Raw genomic sequence first — 27890 nt, 5'->3', positions numbered from 1 at the left:
AAGTATGATGGGGGTTACTAGACTAGATAGAGTGAGAAATGAGGAGGTGAGGAGGAGAACAGGGGTGGAAAGGGAGTTGGGAGATAGGGTTGATGAAAGAGTATTAGGATGGTTTGGACACATGGAAAGAATGAGTGAAGAAAGACTAGTAGAAGAGGTATGGAAGGCAGATGTGGAGGGAGTGAACATGAGGGGACGACCTAGGATGAGGTGGATGGATGGGGTGAAGGGGGCTTTGGGGAAGAGGGGAATGTCTGTTGAGGAAGGATGGGAGAGGACAGAAGACAGGGGTGAATGGAGAATGGTTGTATATGGATGATGTTGTGATGCATGAGGTGGAATGGGTGGGGGGTTGGGGGGTGAGGTAGTATGTGTGAGCAAAATTTGACGCAGCCTGAAGGGATTTCTCCCCGTCTTCTCCTTTTATGCATGGGGGGACGGAGAGGGGGGGTCGCCGAATAAATGAAGCAGCCTTGCTGTGGATGTGCTGTGTCTTGTGACACTGCCTCTGACCCAGGGCAGTGGACAAGGTGCAGGGATGACCCGTCATCCAGGAGGTGCTAAGATAAGAGGGAGGGTGGAGGGGTGTGGAGTGTATTCAGGGATGGAATGGGTGGGAATGATTTTATGCCTTTTCCTTTTTGGCTACCTCCCTTGTAAGGGGGGAAAAAGCCTTGGTATATGTATGTTCTTCACCAGTTACTCTCTCTGTTCCTCTCTAATCCTCTCAATTAAAACCCTCCCATAAGCCTTCCCAACTATACTCAACAAACTGATCCCTCTGAACTACTACTCATGAAACTATTACACATGGCTGTGTCATGTTCCATGATGTATTACTGACACAGGACGTGGGTGTAACTGACACAAAGGACATGGATATAGTGCCAAGCCACATCTTAGCTAGGGCCACAGTGCCTGCTTTCTAGGTAAATTGAAAAATATGTGGGGTTACCTAAAAATATAGTTAGTAAGATGTTTGATTGTAGATATGAGTACCTTATGTAGGTTGTTCAGTAACAGGAGATTGGCAAGCTGACACCGGAGAACTACACAACTGGGGCCTCCTGCCCTCAGAGGTCAGAGGGTGTGTAAACAAGATGATGACACAAAGTAGAGTCATTGCTTTTAGTATTTATATTATTTCGTGTTAGATAACTAGTACCTGATATATTGTGAGCCTTCTTCACACAAAAATAAAGAAACGGGTAGATTGTGTGGAGCTGGGCAAATAGTGATGGAATAGGTTATACTGGCACCTGTGCCTGGCATTGGTATTGTGCAGCTGTGGTATAAGTTAAGACGCATAGGCATTTTGGGCTCTCTCTGATTCCTGCACTTGCACTCTGTTCACACCCGACTTCATCGTAAGTTAAACATCAAATTGTAAGTTATATAAAATTAAATTAGATAGTTGCACTCCACCTTTTCTTACCCTGATAAGATTAAACTGATCCCATAATAAGGCAAGTAGTTGTTCTAGAACCTGGATAGCAGAAATTGCTCAGATCATGGCCTAAGATTCAATGTATCAACTCAAAAACAGGGTCTAGTTTGTGACAGCTGTTCAATATGTACATGGATGGGGTGGTGTGGGAGGTAAATGCAAGGGTAATGGGCAGGGAATGGAGATCATCAAAGAAAATGGAGAAAAGGGGGAGGTGAGCCAGGTGTTGTTTGCTGATGACACTGCACTTGTGGCAGGGTTTGAGGAGGGATTAAAGAAGTTAGTGATGGAGTTATAGAGAGTATGTGATAGGAGTAAGTTGAAGGTAAATGTTGGTAAAAGTAAGATGATGAGATGTACAAGGAGAGAGGATGGCAGTGAACTGGAAGTAAGTCTTAGAGGAAAGAAGTTGGAAGAAGTGGACAGCTTTAGGTATTTGGGGTCACAAGTGGCAGGAAAGGGAGTAGTGGTGGTCCTAGTTGTATCTTATGGGAAGGGGAGCTATGCTTGTGGTGTCCGGTCTTTGTACCTTGCAATGTCTAGTTTACTCTTAAGTTCGTGTATAGTTTTTGCACACACTATTGTTCTATCCAGGGGTGACTGTGCTGACAGCACTAAATGGGGCACAAATATGGAATTCAAGAAAGGCAGAGGAAAAGTTTAAATGTATTTGAGATGAAATGTCTGAGAAGTATGGTAGGGGTTACAAGGTTGTATAGATGAAAAGTAAAACATAAGATAAAGAAAAGAGAAGTAAAACATAAGACAAAGGAGGCAAAGAGGAGAGCAGATGTGAAATGGGGTAAGAGTATGACAAAAATTTGAAAGTAATAAAAAGATGTTTTGGAAACAAATTAAGAGAGGAAGAGGAGGCGAATCAAGTAGAGAAGAAAAAGTAAAAGGTGCAGATGGAGAGATGATAATGGAAGAGAAGGCAGTAAGAGGAAGATGGGCAGAGTATTTTAGGGAGTTGCTAAATGTGAAGGAGGATAGGGAGGGAAAGGTAGTTGCAGTGGGAAGAACAAAGAAAATGACAGTGATGAATGAGGAAAATGGAGGAGAAATAAGGAAAGATGAGATGAAGGCTGTTGTTAAGATGATGACAGCAGGTAAGGCAAGGTTGGATGGGTGTCATGCAGAATGTCTAAAAAAAGGATGTATAGTGATGGTGAACTGGCTGGTGAGGTTATTTAATGCTTGTTTAATATAACTGAGAAATAGGGTTAAATAATAGAATCTTACTTAGGACGGTGAGATGTGCTTGACTGTACGAGAAGCCAAAGTTGTTGGTAGCAGTGCATACATAGAGACCTGTGTCTGCTTTTGTCGCAGGATTGATCATCAACTGTAAAACAAAGTAATATCATTAACTCATATTCATAACTGATATAAATCTTATAGTAAACACCTTATATGGGGCTTGGCTGAGTCAAAGCACCTTCATAAAAAAACATATAAAACCCATTCAACAGTCCCTTTCATCTCAGCATACTGAGTATGAAGGGCTGCCTATGCTTTGCCAACTCTTTGGGTCAATAACAGTGCAACAAGGCAGAACTCTTACCCAGTAGAGTCCAACAGTAAGATGGATTTAGTATTGCTGTTTACTGTATGGTGACCCCATCCTCATCCACATCACTTCATAATATCTTTTCATTCACTCCTGTTTTTTACACTCTCTTTCTTGCTTAACAGACATACTATGTGCATCCAAAGCTTCCTTCACCTCATCCATCTATCTCATTCTTGGTATCTTGAGCTCATTCTGCTCACTTCTGCTTTTTGTGCTCTCTTTACCAGCCATTCCCCATTCAGTCTTTCCATACACCCACACAGACCTCTTCGGCACTTTGATCTACCTTATCTGGCAGCTTTCTATCAACACCTCTTCTCTGCATCATTTCCACATTTCTCACTTTATCCATTCTTGAAACACCTTACCAACCACACTCAGCAAATTGATCCCTCTAAAACTATTACATTCATAATTGCCTCCCATCTCCTGTACATCTTTCTATGGTGAACAAATATGAGAAATGACAATCAAACACCCTTGGGATAGCATCTGAAAGAAGTCACACTGCAGAACAGAAGGAATACATGAATGAAAATATGAAAAAAAAAAAAAACAGAGGCTATTCCTGGAATTTGCAGATAAATTGTACAAAGAAGAAGTCCTGCCATCAGTAAAGGATTGAAGAGAAAAAGGGGACTTGATTACACTGTTCAGATCATTGATAGGGGATGGACAAAGTTGGTAGAGAAAATCTCTTGATGTGGAATAGGAGGGCATTGCAAGATTATGGACACAAGCTAAAAGGACCATTTGTCTGAAGAATGTGAACAAATAATTTTCTTTAATTTAGATGTATGTACTCCTGGAATAGCTCAAATACATTGTGATAAGAGAAGCACACATACACCAAAAAGAAGACAGGAAAAAGAAAAAACCTGCATAGTGATAACGGAATCATAATGTAGAAAAGTTAAACAATTCTGACCAATAATCTGACCAGTCTGATAACACAAATAAATATTTAAGAAATAAGATGCAGCAATGCAGCAACAATTAAAAACTCTGTACTCTGTATAATGATCTGGTCAGTAGCTAACAATGACTATATCACTCGCCATGTAATTACAAAACAAAATTGCATGATGCAACAACATGATAACATGAAGATATCACTGCATCTAGCATTTTACCCTAAGCAACCACTTTATGTGAATTAAGCAAGCTAGTAATCTAACTGAGTTTTTCAAGATCTTATCCACCCCTGACTTGAACTTGTACATATTATCTGCAGCACACATGCCCTCATCCATCAAGTTACACAATCTGACTGAATCAGACATGAAACAACACTGAAACTGACCACTGCAACATATGACTGGTTGCAAGCAAAGTAGGGGTGAGTCTGGTACAAGCCAAATGCTCCTGGTAAGCATAAAATTATTGGAAGCATTGAGATTAAAGTATTCATTAGGTGAAGCATTACATCATCCTATTACTAATCACTTTTATCTTTACATTCACTTCTCATATCACACTCTTCAGTTGCAGAGGTCAACAAGGTCATTATTATCTTACCAATTCTCCCTTTTTCCATATCTCTTGTGTTCTCTGCCTTTCTGTCATGTCTTCCTTTCCACTTTACTTTGGTTTGCCATCTTTTTCACATCTCTTCCTCCTTTCCTTCTGACACAAATCTCTGAATATTAGCTTTGCTACAGTCACATGGTACAACACTCATGTACCTACATCTCTTACTCTTCTGAAGTCCAACAATCTGCTCGTCTTTTTTATGAAATGGCCATACTCCTTATCACATACATGCAAAACAAATCTACATTTACATATTTATATTATTATAATTTCCTCCCTATGCCTTGTTTGAGCCTCTGAAGAGCTTACCTTAGCAAGGAATGTGTTCTCGCCAGTGTCCATGACTTCTGTAGGCTTGAGGACTACATAGCGTGCTCCTTGCCATGTGATGGTGTCAGACACACCTAAGGGTTCTTCACTCTCATCAACATCCTCCTCTACTCGTTTTAACCACTGCAAAAGTAATAATCATGTGAGTTTTTGCAAGTACTAACAGCACCCAAGTTGCAGAAAATAATTAACATACATACATACATATACCAAAGGCATTTTCCCCCTTACACTGGGGGTAGCCAAAAAAGAAAAAGGCATAGAAATCACTCCCACCCATTTCATTTCCTATATATTCCACTCCCCTCCACCCTCCTCCCTCCCTCCTATCTTGGCACCTCCTGGATGATGGGTCATCCCTGCATCCTGTCCACTGCCCTGGGTCAGAAAGTGTCGCAAGACACAGCACCTCCACAGCAAGGCCGCTTCATAAATTTGGCGACCCCCCCTCTCCGTCCCCTCATGCAAGAAAGGAGAAGACGGGGAGAAATTAAATAAATATGTGACTGGCAACTATGGGTGCTCTTTCACAATTTAGGTGGTCATTTGAAAACTAAATATCTGTGTGAGTTTGGAAAATACTGGAAGTATTTCACAATGTAGATGAGTATTAGAAACAACTGTATGAATCTGGCAAGAACTGTCAACATGCCACAGATAAATACATGTATACAATCCAATGTACAGTTTGGATATTGTTGACAGTGTTTGAAAATTGCATGGAATTCTTGAAACTATGTTTGTTGTTCTTTTTTGTTTTACAAATTTGCTAGGTATTTTTTTCATTAAATGAAATAGTCATTACCAGTATCAATTTGCTTTTTACAACATTTAATTTAGCATTTAATTTAATGTCTTTCCTTCATATTCCCACAACCCCACCCCAACTCCTCCCATCCCACATGTTATTTGGCATTGGGACTTGTCTTGAGGATTCTTCCTAACATAAGAACACAAGAATGAAGGAGACTACGAGAGACCATAAAGCCTACACTAGGCAGTTCCATGTCCATTACCACATGTCATCCCCATCCATAAAGTTGTCTGTTTCTTAAAACAACTGATAGAGGATAGAGGATCTAATAAAATGGGATAGTAAAGATACAAGAGGATACAGAAAGAAAATCAAGAAAGACAAATATAGAAGAGACCTGAAAAAGAACAGCTTTCCCATAGGATAATAGATGTTTGGAACAGGTTAGATGAGAATGTGGTGTGTGCAAAAACGATATGCGAATTTAAAAACAGTCTAGATAAAACGAGATATGAAGATGGGACACCACGAGCATAGCTCCCTTTCTCGTAAAATACAACTAGGTAAATACAAAGGGCATCAACCAAACTGGTGCCCAGCTTGGCAGATAAACCATATGAGAAGAGACCAAAAATACTGGGTCTGCCAACATTGAAAGATTGAAAAGAAAGAGGTGAAAGGATAGCAGTATCCAGGTCACTAAAGGGGACTACACTGACATAGAAGATCTCCTGATCAGGAAAGGGAGGGCTTGAGAACAAATTAAGATATTCATTGTTTTAGGGATGTGAAAAAATATTTTCCATACAGATGCATAAATACTTGGAAGAGCTTCAGTGATATGACCTATGCTGGAACAATACATGAATTCAAATCTAAATATTGTCATGATATACTATGGTGTGTCACGATGTGTCACGAAGATGTATCATGAAAGTGTAATGCAGTAGCTTATGTAAGTTGTGTTAGGTAATGTTAGTTCACATATCCCTTTGAAAGTTATATAATGTCTAATGGGGCCATAACTGCCCCTATTTGCTATCTTGTGGTGCCAATACATATACATACATACATATATATATATATATACATATACGTATACATGGAAAGAATGAGTGAAGAAAGACTAGTAAAAGAGGTGTGGAAGGCAGATGTGGAGGGAGTGAACATGAAGGGACGTCCTAGGATGAGGTGGATGGATGGGGTGAAGGGGGCTTTGGGGAAGACAGGGGTGAATGGAGAATGGTTGTATATGGATGATGTTGTGATGCATGAGGTGGAATGGGCATGGGGGGATGGGGGGTGAGGTAGTATGTGTGAGCAAATTTTGATGCAGCCCGAAGGGATTTCTCCCCGTCTTCTCCTTTTATGCATGGGGGGACGGAGAGGGGGGGGGGTTGCCGATTTAATGAAGTGGCCTTGCTGTGGATGTGCTGTGTCTTGGGACACTGCTTCTGACCCAGGGCAGTGGACAAGGTGCAGGGATGACCCGTCATCCAGGAGGTGCTAAGATGAGAGGGAGGGTGGAGGGGTGTGGAGTGTATTCAGGGATGGAATGGATGGGAATGATTTTATGCCTTTTCCTTTTTGGCTACCTCCCTTGTAAGGGGGAAAAAGCCTTGGTATATGTATGTATGTATGTATGTATATATATATATATATATATATAAATCATGTGAGGTTCGGTCACTACTAAGCCATCTTCAGCTGGATAATGAGATATAGAACTATAAAATTTGGTAACTTATGATTAATTACCAGTTACAGAAAGATTGTTGTAGAGTACAGCGGAGGAGTACACAAATGGAGCGACTTACAGCAAGAGGTTATAGGTCGCGACAACGATGATGGCATAGGGAGATAGTGCCATCACAAATTGTGCTTAGTTCTTAGTTTTTCACAAAAATAAAGAAGGGGAAGGACTGTGTGAAGCCAGGAAAATAGGAATATAGAGTAGGCCCATAGATACAACAAAATGGCACCTGCTATTGGTACTTGGAAGCGCCCCACATCTAAAGACAGGGTTCCAATAGATTCGCGCCCTTATTCAAACCCCTTCATTTCTTGTAAGTTCACTCTGTTAAATTATTTCATATCATGTCAGTAAAGTAGTTATATTTTGCATTTTGTCTTTATTTCATATCCAGTATAAGAATAAAAATCTCCTGATAAAAGACAAAAGCACGCTGGGAATTGGATTAATAGGATTATCCGAATTGTGGCCTGGTTTGAAGCAGTTAATAATAAAAAAAAAAAAACCCCGCCAGAATCGTGAGAGTATAATTAGAAAATAAAGAAAAAGACCAAATTGGAACCCTACATGAATTTGAAGCTAGGTATGATAAATTGGAAAGAGACAGGACCTTATAAACATAAATCTTTTCCTGTACACCACAATTAGCTAAATGCACACCCACACAAACACAAAAACATTAGACTAGAAAATAGAATATTAAAATCAGCAATCAAAATGGTCCCTAGCATAGGTGACAGATGATATGAGGGAAGACTGTTTAAGTTGGGACACCCCCCCCCCCCCAAAAAAAAAAAAAAAAAAAATATATATATATATATATATATAGTGAAAGGTTACCCAAATACTTGTTTTCAGAAATATCAATGGTGTGGAGAAAATTGACAAGTAAGATCTATCATGGAACGAAAGATCGCCAAGAACACATGTAAAAAAAACTCAGAATATTTGTTTGATGGACATATTGATAAATTTCGGGAATAACTTAAATAAGGAGACTATCCAGTTGGATAATATGAATTAATTGAAAAACAAATTTGACCACTGGAGGCCTCACGAACGTAGCTATTAATTACCCTGTATATTACAATTAGGTAAACAAACATGCACACAAACAAGATTTGTATTACGAAAGGCAATTATACTGTAATAACAAGGAACTATATATTGAATGGTTTTGATAAACCTGAACAAAAATGAAAGATAACCTTAGGAAGGACCAACAGTTGGTAAAATTACAAAAAGACCTTAAGTAAAACCCACAGTTTGATAAAAGTCAAAGAAAGAGAACTTTGAGGAGGAATTATCAAAGAAAGAGAACTCTCAGAAGGATTAAAAAAAAATCCAAAGTACCCTTAAAGTCAAAGAAGGTTTATGTGCCATGGCAGAACAAAAAGGTCAAAGGTCAAGTAAGAAAATATATCCGCTACCTGAGACAAATCCTTTTCCCGTAATTAATTACTATTAAGGCTTCCTTGCGCAGATGTATTAAGGTCCTTCATTCTCTCATATGAACTACTACAACATTCTTTTGGCGTCTTTATTCGACTCGTGTTTATTTTGACCACCGACAGGGAAAAACCTTTAGTGCAGCGCAAAAGGTCCCTAAAGGTTTCGCGAGAACAAGTGAGATAACCTAATGCACTTTTGATTTTTTATTTAATTTCATATACGTGACATAATCAAACACGCACGGCATATTCTTGGTTATTGTAATAATGTAATATAGACATCATCCTATCTAACCTATTATTACGATGAAAATAAAATTAGAAAGATATGGTATATATATATATATATATATTTTTTTTTTTGCACAGGGGTTCCATGAGACATGCAATTTATTTTAAAAGTTACGCAAGGGTAAAGAGGTTGAGAAACGCTGCTTTAGAGGTTAAACTTTGTCAATCAGATTTTTGCCGTCTACAGTATGTTCGGCCAATATATTATTCTAGGCTGCCACCAAGCGATTTTATTCATCAGAAAAAATCCTGTAGATACCACAGGGTGAGATCCGTTGTCCTTTCCTATACGGTGTCTCAAAACGACGCGTTCCACAATGACTCGAATTTTCTTTTGTTACGCCGAAGCTTTACTTCGAACACTCGAAACGTCAAAACGTGAAGTCCTCTTCAAACGTCAACCATTCAGGGCTTTCAAGTAGTGTGTGTATACATACATACATGCATACACACGCACACACACGCACACACACAATGTGTGTGTATATATAATATATATATATATATATATATATATATATATATATATATATATATACATGTATGTGTATGTATGCATATATATCATAGGACTACATCGTTTTGGTAATTTTAAATACTAACTGTTATCGGAAAACTGATAACGCTTTGTACCCATTAATTCAACAGACCTACACGAATACGATAATGCTAATGATGCCTTGTAAACAATAATGATCAGAGCTCGTACGACTGTGGAGAGGTCATCAGCGTATGAGACACTCGGAAATCCAACCCCAGCGAAGCCGTAGCATGAGTTGACAAAGGCGGCCATTTGAAGAAAATAAGTGCGACGCTTTACAAAAGAAACAAAAGAATGCTTAAAGTAGATGGTCTTTGTATTCTCGTAGGCTCTTTGAGAAGTCTTTGATGACATTACTAAATAGCAGAGAGAGATCAGAATAGCCTAATTAATATTTCTGAGAGGGTAATTACAAACGGAAGCGACTTCTCGGAGGGAAAGCGAGTTACTATGATAACGCATGACGATAGGAGACCTTTCGGCCCATAACGGCGTCAGGAAAATAATGAAATAAAATTAATGTAAAGTAATAAACAAATAAATAGATAAGGAAGCTAAAATAACAAACTGGTAGAAATAAAGAAATCTAGAAGAATAGAGGATTCGAGTTCGGAGAGAAGCATTTCGGTCGACTTGCATAACGCCGATTTTGAAATGAACAAAGAAAGATAAAACATATATAATGACGTATCAAGGAATATGTTATCATGATTAGCGTTGGGTACTTAAGAATTACTTTAAGACTTTCTCATCTCCGTGGTAACAATTATCTAATCCCAACCGTATTGTTGCTGATATTCCGCTTGTCGCCAGATAATTTTTATTCACCTCTGTGGTCCCTCCATAGCGAACGGAATGTGAAGCTCCACAGAAAATTAAACCTCTTCAGTCACAGAATCATTCCTTATATGAATTAATTTGAAGCCGTCTGTTACAACATTATGATACCCAATAAAGTCTGAAATTCCGTTATATTGAGGTGACACCTGGGCTTGTCCATGGTCTCTGTAGAAGACTCGAAGAGTCGCCCACGGCCTCGAAGACCCGGAAGAAGACCACGTCACTCACCTTGATGTGGGGTCGGACGTCGGAGGTGCCCCGGCAGGTCAGGGTGGCGGGGCCGCCCTCAAGGGTCGTCGTGTTCGAAGGCTCGCTCGTCAGCTTCGGCTCCTGAGGCGAAACGTGTTCTGCAATCGAGCACGAGACAGGTATCATCGATCACGAAGGACTATGAACGCCCTGGGTACATGTGCGATATCTAAACAATTGAAAAAGTATATATATATATATATATATATATATATATATATATATATATATATATATATATATATATATATATACATATATGTATATATATATATATATATATATATATATATATACATAGTCACGATAGATATCTTAGAAATACAGGCATTGCATTGAAGACAGGTATGACAAAGAATGAAATATGCAATAACGAATTTTCCACACCTGAAAATGAACATCAATACCACTAAAACACAAGAACTAGTACAAACCAATATGATAAGTGTCTTTTCGTAAATAAGGATTTTATTATAAATTAGAAAAAAATAAACACAATATATTTAAAAGAGAAATAACACTACTATTACAAATGGACAAAGGCACTTTTGTTACAGGTAGATAAGTATATCATTTTCTTTCTCTGAGAAAATATAATGAAGTTGGGTAAGAGGTAACCCTAATGGCAAACTACTCATGTAGAAAGATACTTGTCTATACATTTTATTTCCTCATAATTTCTCGTGTATCATTATTGTCTTTCAATGCTTAAATTTTATTCAGGAGGAATTCTATACGATATATATATATATATATATATTTATATATATATATATATATATATACGTGTGTGTGTGTGTGTGTGTGTGTGTGTCTGTGTGCGTGTGTGTCTGTTTGTGTGTGTCCTAGTGTACCAAGAACCTCAGCATCTACTTGTACTTGTTAAGTTATACACGAGTCAAGTGGATTGGAGGAGGAGGAGGTAGCAGCATGATGGGTGTCTAGAAGAGCAACCAACTTCTTCTGGAGGAGAAAAAGCTACTGCTATATGTGGGGACTTCTTAGAACAATTACGCCGACACACACACACACACACACACACACACACACACACACACACACACACACACACACACACACACACACACACACACAAACTTCATAACAATTATCTTTTTTTTTAACCTGGTATGCATATCGACATCCCATTAACTGACTTCATATGCTCCACACGTGTGCACCCCTGCACGCGCACATACCTTGCCCATTCGCAACAATTAACACAATTACACTATACATAAAGGGCACGGTTAGTGTATATGTTTCCCCACCACACACGTGCACCGCTATACAACTACTACTCTCTATTGAAATTATCTAACATTCGTTAATCTTCAATATTCGGAACGAAGAATGAAACGAATACGTGAATTTTCCGAATACCGGAAGCACTTTCTCGAAGTCTATTTTGGGTCATTTTTCGAAAGACTCCTTCGTTCCAGATCCAAAGAGGTTTTCGAATTTGAGAAATCCCCAAGAGAGAAAGACAGGCAGAGAGAGAGAGAGAGAGAGAGAACTGTGAGATTCTAACCACCAGGAAGCTCACTCTAAGCACCCTAAGACATCTCCAAGCACCTTCAGACGTTTCTAAGCACCTTCGTTCCAGTCTGAACAGGTTCTTCACACACCTTGAGCACTTGGCACACACACACACACACACACACACACACACACACACACACACACACACACACACACACACACACACACACACACCCTTCCTACTTATGTATATATGTATGCAGGGGCGTGCTGGTGTTCGCCTTGAGTGGGGATGACTCACCGACGACTTGGATCGTCCAGTTGGTGGCCACGGCGCCCAGCGGGTTCAGCGCCGCGCAAGTGTAAGTTCCAGAATCGCTCGGCTTGAGTGACGGGATGTGGAGGGAGTGTTTGGAGAGGCGAGGCTCATCCTGAAGCATCAGCGTCATGGGCATCTCCACGCCGTCCTTCAGGGGCGCGAAGAAAGAAAGAAAACAAGGTACGATGAGTTCGGCGAGTCGACTTCGGGGAAAGGAGCTGTTAACGATTGAAACGCATAACGCGTGTGTATGGGGGGGGGGGAGGGGATTCTGAAGAACCTGTGGAGTTTTGAAACCGGTTCCTGAAAGACTCAAGTTCTTTGTGTGGTCGGGGTCTGCAAGGGCTCATCCTCGTCCCGGGGCGCCTCTGAAGACCTAAAAGGGACGAAGGAGTTCGTGGTCATCGGAAGACTTCGGGAGAATCTTGCACGCCAGAGACCTCTTAGGCGCACGGCAGACACCTCCTTGGGCGACTCTTTGGTGGTCTTAGGAACCAAAAGAACGAGAAGTTGCATCGAAGTTAGAAGACGACCCTGCACTGCATGACCGCTACCACACACATTGATATACAAATAACCCTTTAAGGTCTACTGGGGGGCTCCCCTCAGCTGAATAAAGTCCTTAGATCAACAATCTTTTATTTATTCATTCATATTGTCCCAATACTCAATACTCACAGGTCCAAGTCTAAATTAACGTACAATATTGCCATATATGGTAATCGTTATTTATTTGTTTATTTATTTATTTTTGGACGCCTTTATGAAGACCTTGAGGAACTCATTTCTAGAATCTTTGAGAGCAGCAGGACTGTAAGAAAGCTTGCCCAGCCCCCTAAGCTTAATAAAATCGTCTGGCGTTAACTAGTTTAGGGTTTATAAATTATATCGATTAAGCTTGAACTGACTTTTTGGGACAAATATATCTTTAAGGTTTTATCTTTAAGAATATCTTTGAGGATTTTTTTTTTTTTTTTTGTGGCTGTATGTTTATACAGCTTAGACGCCTTAGAGGAGGGTTTGGTCTCTGAAGTGGTAACGTTCTTTCACCCAAAAACGAAACTTATATTGTGAAACGACTTTAGTCCTCAAAAATGGACCAAATATTCCGTCTCAGCCTCTGGCGTAAAGGAGAGACCAAAAGTACAAAAATTGTAAATAAATGAATAAAACAAAAATAAACAGAAATAGGTAAATATATAAATGAATAAATGAAAATAAAGAAGAATAAAACGGAAACGAGAAAAAAGAGGAACATGAAGAATAGACGGAAAGAATGAAGAATGAAAGGAAGATGTAATAGGATATGAAGAAGGATTGAAGGATGAAGGAGTAGACGAGGAAGAACAATGAGCAGAAATATAGTACTAAGATGTAAACAAAGAAGAACGAAAGAGTTTAGATGGGGGGGGGGGAGACGGAGAAGAAATATTGATGAAGAAAAAAGAAGACAAAGAGGAAGAAATAAAGGGATGAAGATGTAGACGAATAAGAAAAAGAAGAACCGAGAGGGGGACGAAGACGGAAAGGAAATATGGACAAAGAAAAAAAAAAGACAAAGAAGAAGAAGACATAAGGGATTAAAAATAAAGGTAAAAAAGAGATTCTGCCGAATGCAAAAGGCGAGGGCTCTCTGACGAAATACGAGAAGAGGAGGAAGAAGAGTCCGCCGAACACAAAGGCGAGGGCTCTCTCTCTCTCTCTCTTTCTCACCTTGAGCCACGTGATCTCCGGCTCTGGATGGCCGCTGGCCTGGCACTTGAGCTTGATGGAGTGACCCATGGGTTTCTGCAGCACCTGACCCGTGACCCGTGGCAACACCTTGAAGAAAAAAAGGAAAAAAAAAAAAAAAAATCAGTAACATCATTCAGTTAATAATTTGTATATATGTATATACAGTATATACATACATATATGTATATATATATATATATATATATATATATATATATATATTATATATATATATATATATATATATACCGTGCATACACCTTATACACACACACACACACGTGCACACACACACACACACACACACACACACACACACACACACATATATATATATATATATATATATATATATATATATATATATATATATATATATAAGTATGTGTGTGTGTGTGTATTGCTAGCAGTAAACTGATTAAACACGCCTTCAAGGAAAATACATACATAAGTAAATATTAACTTCAGCCTATCAGGAACCTACAGAGACTTGGAGCTATCGAGTAGGGGAATGGAGGATTATAAACTTGGTGTCATTCGACACTATAAAACCATTCTACAGATATGAAAGTAAGGAACCCGCGAGCGCCCGATAAGGACACGACGCGCGCATGCACAGTACCTGTGTGAACTCGGGTGCCATGCCCCCGGGGTACATGGCTCCTGACGAAGACGACGACGACGAGGAAGACAAAGGATCTGTGGGTGGAGAACGATGGGTTAGTTGGCTGTGTGGTATTCTGTCCGGAGCTTCTGTCCTTGAGGGGGACATTTTGCCACTGAAGTCGGACAAAAGTTGCTTGGTAGCAGGCAGAGGATAAAACATATGTTATCAGGTATATAAGGGATTGTTCCGTAGTTATTTCGTGTGTCATTTTGAAAGGAGAATAAAATAGTGACGTCATTTTTGGGGGGATATCAGGTAATTTTGAACTATATGTTAGTGTCGTATTGTATAATTCAACAACTAAATCACAAAAAGAACACTCAAAAAAGAAAATTAATGGTGCAAGAAAAGGCAGGGGGAAAGAATTGATTTAGAAAAACATTTACAAGCTTGTAGAAAGTAATATCAATAAGTATACAAAATGATAGATGTATAGTTACAAAAATGAACAAGTAAACAATTACATAAATAAATGAAGAGGGGAAGGGTTTGGCGAGAGCTAAAAAGAGCAGATGAGAGGATAAGATGACAAATACCTTCAGGGAAAACGGTTTGTGACACCAGGAGAAACGAAAACGATCAAACCAAGGGCATGAGAAAGACATATCAAAAGAAATGTACGTAGGAGAGTAATAAACAAGGCTATGCTGAGATCTTACGGTCATGTTACAAAACAAATGAGAGAGAGATAGAAAGAGAGAAGGAGAGCACGCGAGGACAGTGTCTGGAAAAAGACAAAGAAAGAAGAGGCGGGAATATCGGTAGGGAACATGGGGAAGTGACGGATGAGATATAAGAGATAGTAGAGAGGTCTGTAGGTACCAGGAAGAAGCTACAGTTTATCAATTATAGCTTGGTGAGGATTAATTAAAGGGGTGGCTTTCAAACTGGTGGTAAATTACCCCCCTAGTGGGGGCGTTAATATAGTAATTCTGGCGGAGTGATGGACGGGCAAATGGAATATAATTGAGGGCACTGAAAACACAATGCGTTGGATACTATATACTATCGTCGGCCACCCCTTTTATAATGGGGAAAATGCATTTGATATATCATGTATGGATACTCTATTGTGTGAGGTATTATTTAAAAAAAAAAAAAAAACAGTAAAAACATTAAGATATCTAAAGTTTTCTCCTTCGTAGTGACTGAGAATGTTGACCTGTTTTCGTGGGTAGAGGGTAATAGTTTTGATGTCTCATAATGGTTGAAAAGGCAAATTAAATAAAATACGTTAATCGCTGGGCTAAAATAGAAAATGCATGCATAAACAAATATGATGAACAACCGTAATTCAATGAAATTCGATAGGTATAAATGTTAAGAAAAAAATAGTTTAGCATGCTATACTTGGAAATTGCCAAATGTGGACACATGATATATTTTTGTTTTCCGTTTTGGAAGGGCAAGATCCCTCACACGCACACGCACACGCACACGCACACACACACTCAAATGTGTATACATATATTGGAGACATGTTTACAGCGAGCTAAATGCACTGGAAATAATTCAGAAAGACTTGAATGCGAACAAAGACAAAAATCGCAGTTGTCCGTCGCCGCTATTTTTACCCATTGTATTACCGACCCCTTTCATTTCCTCCTCTCTTACATCTATATTTTTCCCGCCTCCCTCTCTCCCCACCTTTTCTCCGCCATTTCTTAACACAACTCTTCTGTCCTTCCCCCTCTTCCGACACCGCAGCCTTTTTCCCTATTTCTTTTCCTCCACGATTTTTCATCTCGTCTCAAATGCTCTCAGGGCGGCATTCTCCATCTTCCTCACGCACCGGAGCCATTCTCTCGCTCCTCTTTGATTTATTTCTTGCATTTCACGCTCGCGACGCTATATCTAGTCTCTTATTTATTTGAACATATTTTTTTCCTTTCGTTATTTTCGGTAAATCGACCCCCAACCACAGCCTTCCACTTCAGAAATGGAGTTTGTATGTCTCTAGGGTTCAGTGTTTTTGTGGAGATCTCCTCACTTTCCCGCGCTTTTAGCTTCTGTAAGAAGACGACATAGGCCAGTGGCGATTCACTACAATTTAGAATAAATTTTTCACTTAATCCGAGTGCGTTAATCTCTATCATTCGGTTTAATTGGCCTTCGTTTTTTTATTCTAATACTGATAATAGAAATACGTATATTGATGCCTTTAAATACCTTATTCTGGCTGACGTCAGACAGGCGAATTTGTTCGGCTGAGGAAGCCTGGGGGTGAACAGAATCGAGCCAAGAATGGTAACCCATTAATAATCCGAACTTGCTCAAGTTTGTTAGCGGACGCAAATTAATCCAAACCCGCTCAAGTTTATTTGTGAATGCAATATGAGAGAGAGAGAGAGAGAGAGAGAGAGAGAGAGAGAGAGAGAGAGAGAGAGAGAGAGAGAGAGAGAGAGAGAGAGAGAGAGAGAGAGAAATAATACCTCACCTCTTCTCCGATATCTTCCTCTTCATTCTCTCCAACCCTTCTCCCTCTCTCTCTTTCTCTCTGCTCGCTCGGCCTTCCCTCGCCCCTCCCTCCTCCCCCTCCACTGGCCTCTTTTCCCTCCATCTCCCCCACTCCCCTTCCCCTCCTCCCCTTCCTCCCCCCTCCTCCTCATCTCCCTCCTTCTGCGCCCTCTCCAGCCAATTCTTTTTCCTCCACCTTCACTTCTTCTCTCTCTCCATCCACCACCGCCACTACTACCACGTCCTCCTCCTCCTCCGCTTCCTCCTTCTCCTTCTCCTCCTCCTACCCTCTACCTTCGGCTCCTTTCCCTACACCCCTTTTTTCTTCCTCTACACCTATCACCACCAACTCCTCCTCTTTTCCTCTTCCTCCTCCTCCTCGTTTCTTCTCTCTCCTCCCCCTCCTCCTCTTTTCCTCTTCCTCCTCCTTCTCCTCCTCTCTCCTCCCCCTCCTCCTCTTTTCCTCTTCCTCCTCCTTCCCCTCCTCCTCTTTTCCTCTTCCTCCTCCTTCTCCTCCTCCTCCTCCTCTTTTCCCCTTCCTCCTCCTCCTTCTCCCTCTCCCTTCACTCCTTTACCCTTTCAGCTTCGTCCACTTCATTCTTCTATTCCAGCTGTCGCCAGGTGATTTTATTCAGTTGGGAGGAACTCCTACAGCCTCCTTGGTTTTACCATTATGTGAATGAAATCGCCTGGCTTTCAACAGAATAAAATAAGTCTGGTCCATTTATCAAAATAATGTTAATTTTTTTTTCACCCCATCCTCGCCTTCCATCCTCCCCATAAAACTTCCCCCCCTTTGCTACCCTAGTCCCCCCATCACCCTTGCCCCCACTTAGCCCTCTTCCCCCATTAGCACCCACACCTCCCTCCTCCATCAACACCTACATTCCCCACATTCCCCCCACCAACACCCAAAGTCCCCCATCCTTCACCAATATACACAATTATTATTCCCCCAACCCCCTCCTCACTAGCACCCATGACTACTTCCCCCAACACAAGCGCCCACAACCTCCCAGTGGCACCCAAACTCCCCCATTCCCCGCCAGCACCCACAAATGTCTCACTCCTTCACCTACCAACACCCAAAGTTCCCTCCCCCACACGTGACCTTTCTCCCCTGGAACCACCCAAACTCCCACCAACACTAAAACCTCTTTACACCTCTTTCCCCTGGACCCCTTTCATCTACCAGCACTCAACGACCTCCCCCCCTTCCCTCCCCCCTCCCCCCTCCTGGTAATCGCCTCTGACGCACCCTCCCCCCCGCCCCTGCCCGCCCCCCTTCCGTGTTGTTCCAACGCTCCGTTTCTCACGCCGAAGGTAATCCATACGCAGGCGTGATCGACGATGACCCTAATGACCTCTTCCTCCCTACAGGGAACGTAATCCGCGCATTATGGAGCGCTGTTTCTAAATTACACACGCACACATGCAATGGATCATTCATGAATATACACATGAGTGTGTGTGTGTATCTTATTGCATCAAGGCGACTTTGCTTACAAAAGTTGTTTGTATCACGGGAAAACCACGATGGCATCGCGTAGCACACTATCCAAGGAGATGTTCTTACTACAAGTAGGACCGAACAAGTCACTTCATCGAGTACAAACATCACTCATCAACTCGAACCTTCATCCGGAGGTGCGGCCCCAAGGGGTCGGTAGCTGGTCTCCGGAACAGACCCAAAAATCACCCTCACACTTCAACTTCCTTCTGACCTATATTTTACAAACTTTTTTTTTTCAAAGAAGGAAGTCAATTCTCAGGCGCTCACTTTCCCATATCTACCAGATGGCGACAACGAAGCCTATCCAGGCCCCTACATATGCCTCATAATTGATTAAAGAACTCGTAAATTACACACACGCGCGCACATATCGATCCGATGCACACATATACGAGTAAATCATGGGTTCATCTTACATGCCCCACACTCACAAACACCAACTAGTATACGACGAATTGGACGTGTAGCCAAAACACACACACGCCTACACTCAATAATGCTACAATACAAAAGACACTATGAACATATACACAAAATATAAACAGCGTCTCAAACAAACATACAGAGCTGCAACAATTCCTACACAAACACATTATAAGATCGCATTCATATAGGAAACCAAACTATCACCATAGATGACACTAGGTACATTCAGAAATCACACTACAACCAGGGAAGACAAAACACAGTACAAAGGTGGACTCGTAACAATATCCTTCTCCAACAAGACAAAAAGAAACTAAATGATCACTCGGAGACATCCTACCAGAAATGATTACAAAAAAAAAAAAAAAAAAAAAAAAAAAAAAAAAAAAAAAATCTACATATCGTCCATCACATGGAACTGGAGATTTGAATCAAGTCCCACTTGAAGCCAACTACACCATATCAGTAGCCTACCTCAAGACTTTCCACCTCAATTTCAACCATTCTACGACCCAACAAACCATATTCTGACGGGTTACCATTCCATATGGCTGGACACACAAACAAGACATCGAAGAGGAAGTGAAATACTAGAGTAACGTCCCAACCTAAACATACTTAACTCCAGCAAACACCCTAAACACGAGCAAGAAGCAACATCCACAGACATGACAATGCGCTCACTCTCACTCCAGCCACAAGTATGAGAAACCATTCATCCCCCACAGATCACTTTCCCATGAGGATCACCATGGAACTTGATGCAAAGAGACAACAAACAACCACAAGAAAGAAAAAAAAATGGCTTGCATACAAGGAAGGAATAGAAAAGGACTTAGATAACTTAAGTACAGTCCGACATTCACCCAAAGGCAAGATAGTGCAGACTACAAAAACCATAGAGAAAGCTGGAATGAAACGTATTCATAAGGGCAACAGAAAAAAAAAAATACAGCCCCAAACAGAGACATCTTCACTCACAGAAAAAAAAAAAAGTAAATTGAACCTCACAAAAGAAGGAAAAAAGAACTACTTCTACATTTGAATATATTGTAATAATTGGTGCTTCAAGTTCCAGTGACTGGAAATCCGCAGCCCCTTGGCAACGGTCCTTGGTCCCTTCCATAGATTTCTCTGGAAAAATACAACAACACTGAATTGTTGTCTGTATTGTATTAGTGTGAGACTGTTGATAGAAAGAAATCCCGAGCCCCGACTGAAGAACAAGTGTCAGCCCCTCGGGGTTGCACCTCCAGATGGTGGTGGGTGGGAGTTGATGGAATTTGAAAATGGACTCCACGGAGATGAATCTCTGCCGTCCATCTTGCAAGATAATCACAATCAGGTACCTGCCATTGGTTCCACAGACACCACAAAACAAACATAATAATGAAAGCGGTCTAAAACAAACACACATACACACACACACACACACACACACACACACACACACACAGAAAGAGAGAGAGAGAGAGAGAGAGACTGTAGATAAGAAAGCAAATAAATGTGGATTACAACAAAAGATTAAATTAAACAAAGGAAGCATTTGGAGCGACTCAAGTAAAAAAAAAAAAAATCCCATCACAAAACAGCAGTGCAACCTCATTATCAAGCACTTCTCCAAAACAAGTTTCAGACTGGTAACTCTTACAAACACAGAAGCTACTCTATCTCTCTAAACAAAAGAAATGGAGAAAAAAAATCTCATGCAGAATACTCAAATAAGATATAAAGCTACCAATCCACAACACTTAACCCCAAAAGCAACTAAGCCCCTAAAACATATTTTGACCTCTCCTAGAAGTACAGCAAAATTCAAACGATCTAGAAAAGAACACACTATTTCCATCTTAAAGTCAAACATACTGGATGGAAACTCGACATAGTATATACTTATCGTCTTTCTATCCTTCATATTTATATTGATGGATAGACTCATCTTAAAAAAAAAAGAAAAAAAAAGTGCTAGATGGATCAAAGAAGAAATCACCAGACAGATCGGTAATGATGGTAATAGACATAACTAAGGCATTTGACAGATTCCCTAGACATATCTTAAAAAAAAGAGACTTTCGTTCCCAAAAACGACAAGAAATTGCCAACTAACTTCTTAGCTGGCAGACAGTGCAGACTAACCCAGAACAACAAACTATCGTGGGGGGAAAGACTGCACAATGGAGATCCCTACGAAGCAGAACCATAACTTGTTTCAGGAGTAATCTCCCTACTCCATATTCAGAGCATAGCTTCGAAGCTCTCACCTATGCAGATGACCTAACTATAATAGCCCGGTTCGGCAACTGCAAACCAACTGCCAAAAAGATCTAAACACATTGAGACTGAATGGCCAACGCCTTACATTTGGAAGAAAAGACAAATATCATAGACCTCGCCTTTGATGTGTATTTGTCTTTCGGTCCGCACATCAAGGACCGAACAAAGAAAAATGATAAAAAAACTAAGCATACTAATATCAGTAGCAAGCATAAGTTCTGTATCCCAACAACCACGAAAAGACTATATATATATATACATAAATACACACACACGTGTACACACACACACACACACACACACACACAGACACACACACACACACACACACACAACACACACACACACACACACACACACACACACACACACACACACACACACACACACACACACACACACACACACACACACACACACACACACACACATATATATATATATATATATATATATATATGTATATGTGTGTGTGTTTGTGTATATATATATATATATACACATTTTTGTATATACACACGCACGTATATATATATATATATATATATATATATATATATATATATATATGTGTGTGTGTGTGTGTGTGTGTGTGTGTGTGAAAAGTAAAACATTAAGAATAATAACAGGATGTACAAAAACCATCTCAACAGAATATCTACACTCAAAAAACCTAAATCCTCCCCGCAGAACATCACATGAAAACGAGAAACACACCGTTCTGCACAGGAACCATCAATGCCATCCTTCCCTCCCACGACAACAATATTTCAACTAGTGAAGGCATCCAAACACATCAGCAGCATACTACTCAAACACTTACAACCATCTCCCACCTGTGTCTCACAAGACGTCTACACAAAAACTATATACTCAGATCACAAAAAAAAAAAAAAAAAAAAAATCCAAGACTTATCCCCAATCTCTATACTCCACTTGAATCTGACCTATTCTCGCCTTACCCAGACAAGATGACATCTTCCTTGAGTGACTTGTGGGCCAACCAAGCGCCCGTTGCCGGTTACTTACGGGCTGTGGGTCCCCAACAACAGAGACTTGGGAAAAAAAATTAAAAAAAAAAAAAAAAAAAAAAAAAAAAAAATATATATATATATATATATATATATATATATATATATATATATATACACATAAAGAAATAAATACTTGATAGGGCCAGGTTCGGGTGAGAGAGATAGATAGATAGATAGATAGATAGAGAGAGAGAATGAAGGAGACTGCAAGAGACCATGAAGCCTACACTAGACAGTTCCATGTCCATTACCACCTGTCATCCCCATTCATGAAGTTATCTAACCGTTTCTTAAAACAACCGATAGTTTCAGCGCTCACTACATGTTTACTAAGTCTATTTCATTCTTAGACCACTCTACTGGTAAACCAGTACTTGCCTATTTCCTTCTTAAACCTAAATGTGTCCAGAGAGAGAGAGAGAGAGAGAGAGAGAGAGAGAGAGAGAGAGAGAGAGAGAGAGAGAGAGAGAGAGAGAGAGAGAGAGAGAGAGAGAGAGAGAGAGAGAGAGAGAGAGAGAAAGGTCCTTGAGGATGACCTGAAGGGAAGACTCACCAACAACGAGGAGCTGAACGCTGTACTTCTGTTGTCCGAAGCCGTTGACGGCGGTGCAGACGTAGGTGCCCTCGTCCGATGCCTCGACCTCCCGGACCTTGAGGATCCGGCCGGCGTGCCGGAACCGCTCCCATCCTGCTTCTTCGGTGATCACGTCGTCGCCCTGGAAACCACAAAATAACGTTGGAGGTCAGGTCTTCGCTCGATACATACATACATACATACATACAGTACATACATATCTACCTATACATATATATATATATATATATATATATATATATATATATATATATTATATACATATATGCAGAAAAACCACTAGGAAAACAACAGAAATGAGACCGAGCGCTTTCGTCTATTCAGACATTTTTACCTTGAAAATGTCTGAATAGACGAAATCGCTCGGTCTCATTTCTGTTATTTTCCTAGTGGTTTTTCTGCATATTAGAATCACGCATTCAAGTGATTTCTTCTGTATATATATATATATATATATACATATGTATATTACAAATAATTTCCGACAGTCGCATCGGGGCTCGAACCGAGTCCTCACTTGACACCAAACCAATACTTTACCGACTGAGCTACAGGAGCTTCAAAAGTCTCAAACTTGGAGTTGATCTAACTTCCAAAGAATCTAGGCATACTGCTAACTGTCGTCCTTACCTAACTTTCACAGAGACCCGAGCTCAACTCGTAACAAGTGGCGATTCACCTCAGGTATTTACACCAACGAAAGCCCATCAATGTTTCGTACCAGCTTCACCACTGGTTACGAGCTGAGTTCGGGTCTCTGTGAAAGTTAGGTAAGGACGGCAATTAGCAGTCTACCTAGATTCTTTGGGTGTTAGATCAACTCCAATTTTGAGACTTTCGAAGCTCCTTTAGCTCAGTTGGTAAAGTACTGGCCTGGGGTCAAGCAAGGCCTTGGTTCGAGCCCCGAGGCGACTGTTGGAAATTCTTTGTAATGATATGCACCGTCACTTCAGGTATATATATATATATATATATATATATATATATATATATATACAGTATATATATATACATATATACATATATATATATGTATATATATATATACCTGTGTGTGTATGTGTGTGCGCGCGCGCATGTGTGGGTTGGGGGTTTGCGATCGTAAACAAAGAAGCATAACTTTTCAAACTAGACTCTATCATCATATAAGACGAACAACTTTTCTGTCAATGATAAAGGGAACATACTATACTGTATGCCTAGGGGGGAAAATACCCTTGTCAATATATAGGCCCGCTTTTACTTCTCAGAGGGGGCCCTTGGTCTAAACAAGAACAGATCGGTTCACTTCCAAAAAAAAAATGTGATGTCATGAGAAAGCACGAAGATGCATCCTGGCTGGTTCGAGTTACAATAAGTACGTTAGTCAAGACAGTCGACAGTCGCAAACCGACATGACTTTATATCGTTAGTTTTTTCCCGTAGATATAAAAAAATTAAAATACACACCCAACCCCCCCCCATATATATATATATATATATATATATATATATATATATATATATATATATATGTATATATATATATATATATATATCTTTGGGGTCGTAGAGTAATGACACTGATTTGATTAAATGTAACATTATACGATTGTAGAAAAATAAAGATTACACAGTATAAAAACACTGCTGTAACTAATGATAATAAAAAAACGACAATAATAATAATGATGATAGTAATAATAATAATAATAATAATAATAATAATAATAATAATAATAATAATAATAATAATAATAATAATAATTATGATAATAATGATGATAATAATGATAATAATAATAATAATAATAATAATAATAATAATGATAATAATAATAATAATAATACAATTTTGTTAAACTGGACTGGATAGCCGCTGACGTTCTGACGATCTGTGTAGTTGATCGCTCAAAATTGCGGAAGTCTTTATTTTTTTTTTTCTTGAAGTTCAACGCGGAACAGAAGCTTCCAATATTAATCTGGGTACCAGTATCTGGCTACCCCCCTTGTAAGGGGGAAAAAGCCTTGGTATATGTATGTATGTACCAGTATCTGAAGATTTCAAGGTCTCTTACCTCTTCTTCAGCTGGGGCGGGAATAGTAAATATTCTAATAATCTGAGTTTATATGTTCGTAAGTGTGAATGACTTCACAGATTGTGGATTGTGATCTATTGTCCGTGACTAATGTGACCAGTCTGTTACAATTTGAGTGTGCGACCAAGCACTTTATCATTATCATTATTACTGTTATTATCTTTATTAATTATTATTATTATTACTACAATTATTATCATTATCATTATTATTTTTATTATTATCATTATTATTATTATCAATTATTATTACATTTTACATACATATACCAAAGGCTTTTTCCCCATTACCTCCCTTGTAAGGGGGAAAAAGCCTTTGGTATATGTATGTAAAATGTAATAATAATAATAATGATAAAATAATAATGATAATAATAATAATAATAATAATAATAATAATAATAATAATAATAATAATAATAATAATAACAATAATAATAATAACAATAATAATAATAATAATAGTAATTAATATGATATAGTTTAACGTCACAAACTCCTCCCATCGGAAGGCTAGGACGGTGCCCCTTACAGAGGTCTCTGTAGTGTGGAATTTAATGAACCATGCCCTTGGTTCAACTTCGCCGGTGGCAGGATTCGAACCGCCATCCCTTTGCCACAAGTTACGACGCCCTAACCCGCTCAGCCAGCGAGCTTCCCAATAATAATTAATAATAATAATAATAATAATAATAATTAATTATAATTAGTAATAATAATAATAATAATAATAATAATAATAATAATAATGATAATAATAATAATAATAATAATAATAATAATAATAATCAATAATAATAATGATAATAATAACAGTAATAATAATAATGATAAAGTGCTAGGTCGCACACTCAAACGCATACTGGGTCATCCTTGAACGGATGATGGGTCACATTCTTGAACGCACGTTGGGTCGCACACTCAAACGCATACTGGTATCACATACTCAGACGTATTTCGGACCGCATACTCAAACACGTACGGAGTAATTTGTTATTCTTCAGCTGAATAAAATCGCCTGACGGCAGCTAGAATAAAGGTACAACGCAGCGACAGAATTTAATGAAAAATAAAGGGTTTTCTCACTTTCGTGAAAATTTTTACTCCCTGCGGACGGGAGAAAGGGAGTTTTTTTTTTTCTTTTTTTTTTTTTAATAAAATTCCTTTGCTGCCAATACGAATAATAACCAGAATTACTCGGAGAGTTCAAACCTCCGCCAGGGAGAGAGAGCGAGAGCGAGAGAGAGAGAGAGAGAGAGAGAGAGAGAGAGAGAGAGAGAGAGAGAGAGAGAGAGAGAGAGAGAGAGAGAGAGAGAGAGAGAGAGAGAGAGAGAGAGAGAGAGAGAGAGAGAGAGAGAGAGAGAGAGAGAGAGAGAGAGAGAGAGAGAGAGAGAGAGAGAGAGAGAGAGAGACTTCTGTTGTGTTTCTTAAAACGTACCCCACCACTCCAGAAAATTTCATCATAATCCGTCCGTCGCTTTTTGCGTCAGGTTGTTAACAAACAAAAGCAACCAAAGACATGACCTCCTTGTCAGAGGTAATAATAGGAGGAGGAATTCTTCTGTTTACACGGGTACTAGAGGTGTTGCCCTTGTGTGTGTGTGTGTGTGTGTGTGTGTGTGTGTGTGTGTGTGTGTGTGTGTGTGTGTGTGTGTGTGTGTGTGTGTGTGTGTGTGTGTGTGTGTGTGTGTGTGTGTGTGTGTATTCACCTTGGTCTTTGGATCACGTGCTGGACTCGTGATCGACAGCTATTTCCCTCACGGAAGAGAGCTCAGAGCTCGTATGACCGATCTATGGGTAATGCTGTGACCTTACACGCACACACACACACCCAACTCCCCGCCCACGAGAGTTGGAGTAACGACTCCAAGTGCAGCGATACTGAAATTATTTTCAGTCCTGGGCAGGATTCGAACACGGACCGCCGTAGTGACAGTCTGGGACTCTACCAACCGCGCCACCGAGTCGTGTGTGTGTGTGTGTGTGTGTGTGTGTGTGTGTGTGTGTGTGTGTGTGTGTGTGTGTGTGTGTGTGTGTGTGTGTGTGTGTGTGTGTGTGTGTGTGTGTGTGTGCACATGCCCCAAATTAACACACAATGTTCTCGGATGAGAAGGAAAGCCGACATCATATCTCGACCTCGGAATCTTGACAACACAAGAATTTAATTCCAGACGCGTTCGAGTTGAGAAAAAAAATGTCAAGTCTATGTCCGATATGTCGCATTCTCTCACGAGCCTGGGGTAAAGATACTTTTTTGGTCTGCGGTAGATAAGCACACTCACGTCTTTTATCGCCGAGTACGCTACCCAAACATCCACAACTTATATCCAGAACACCACAACACCATAGCGATGGCGAAATTGCTTTGTTACTAGTTCTGGGCCTAAGAGAAAAATCTACACTCGCTTGGTGGCAACACCATGTCACGTGATCACATCAGCGAACACCCACAGGGGTAGGAGACACGCTTGAGTAACCACGTGGTAAACGGCGACCACGTGTCCCTGTGACGTGAAGGTTCTCATGGCCACGTGCGAGGCCTCAGGACGT

General features: G+C 39.9%; 1 protein-coding gene across 2 annotated transcripts in view; it reads right to left on the bottom strand.

The window, feature by feature from the left end:
* LOC143029814 (fibroblast growth factor receptor-like 1) overlaps positions 1-27890 on the bottom strand; it is a 200308-nt gene that overhangs the window by 10505 nt on the left and 161913 nt on the right. For both annotated transcript variants that reach the window (XM_076192849.1, XM_076192850.1), the window contains 7 exons: positions 23222-23384; positions 14920-14996; positions 14277-14384; positions 12546-12711; positions 10742-10860; positions 4863-5006; positions 2690-2792 (listed from right to left, as the gene is read on the bottom strand). In XM_076192849.1, the coding sequence (XP_076048964.1) occupies positions 2690-2792; positions 4863-5006; positions 10742-10860; positions 12546-12711; positions 14277-14384; positions 14920-14996; positions 23222-23384 (880 nt within the window). The remainder of the gene's footprint in view (positions 1-2689; positions 2793-4862; positions 5007-10741; positions 10861-12545; positions 12712-14276; positions 14385-14919; positions 14997-23221; positions 23385-27890) is intronic.

This window comes from Oratosquilla oratoria, chromosome 11 (assembly GCF_046742065.1).
Source record: "Oratosquilla oratoria isolate Oo_2021 chromosome 11, ASM4674206v1, whole genome shotgun sequence".
Classification (NCBI taxonomy): Eukaryota; Metazoa; Arthropoda; class Malacostraca; order Stomatopoda; family Squillidae; genus Oratosquilla; species Oratosquilla oratoria.
Note: the sequence above shows the minus strand (reverse complement) of the source record. Positions and strands in the feature narration are given on the sequence as shown.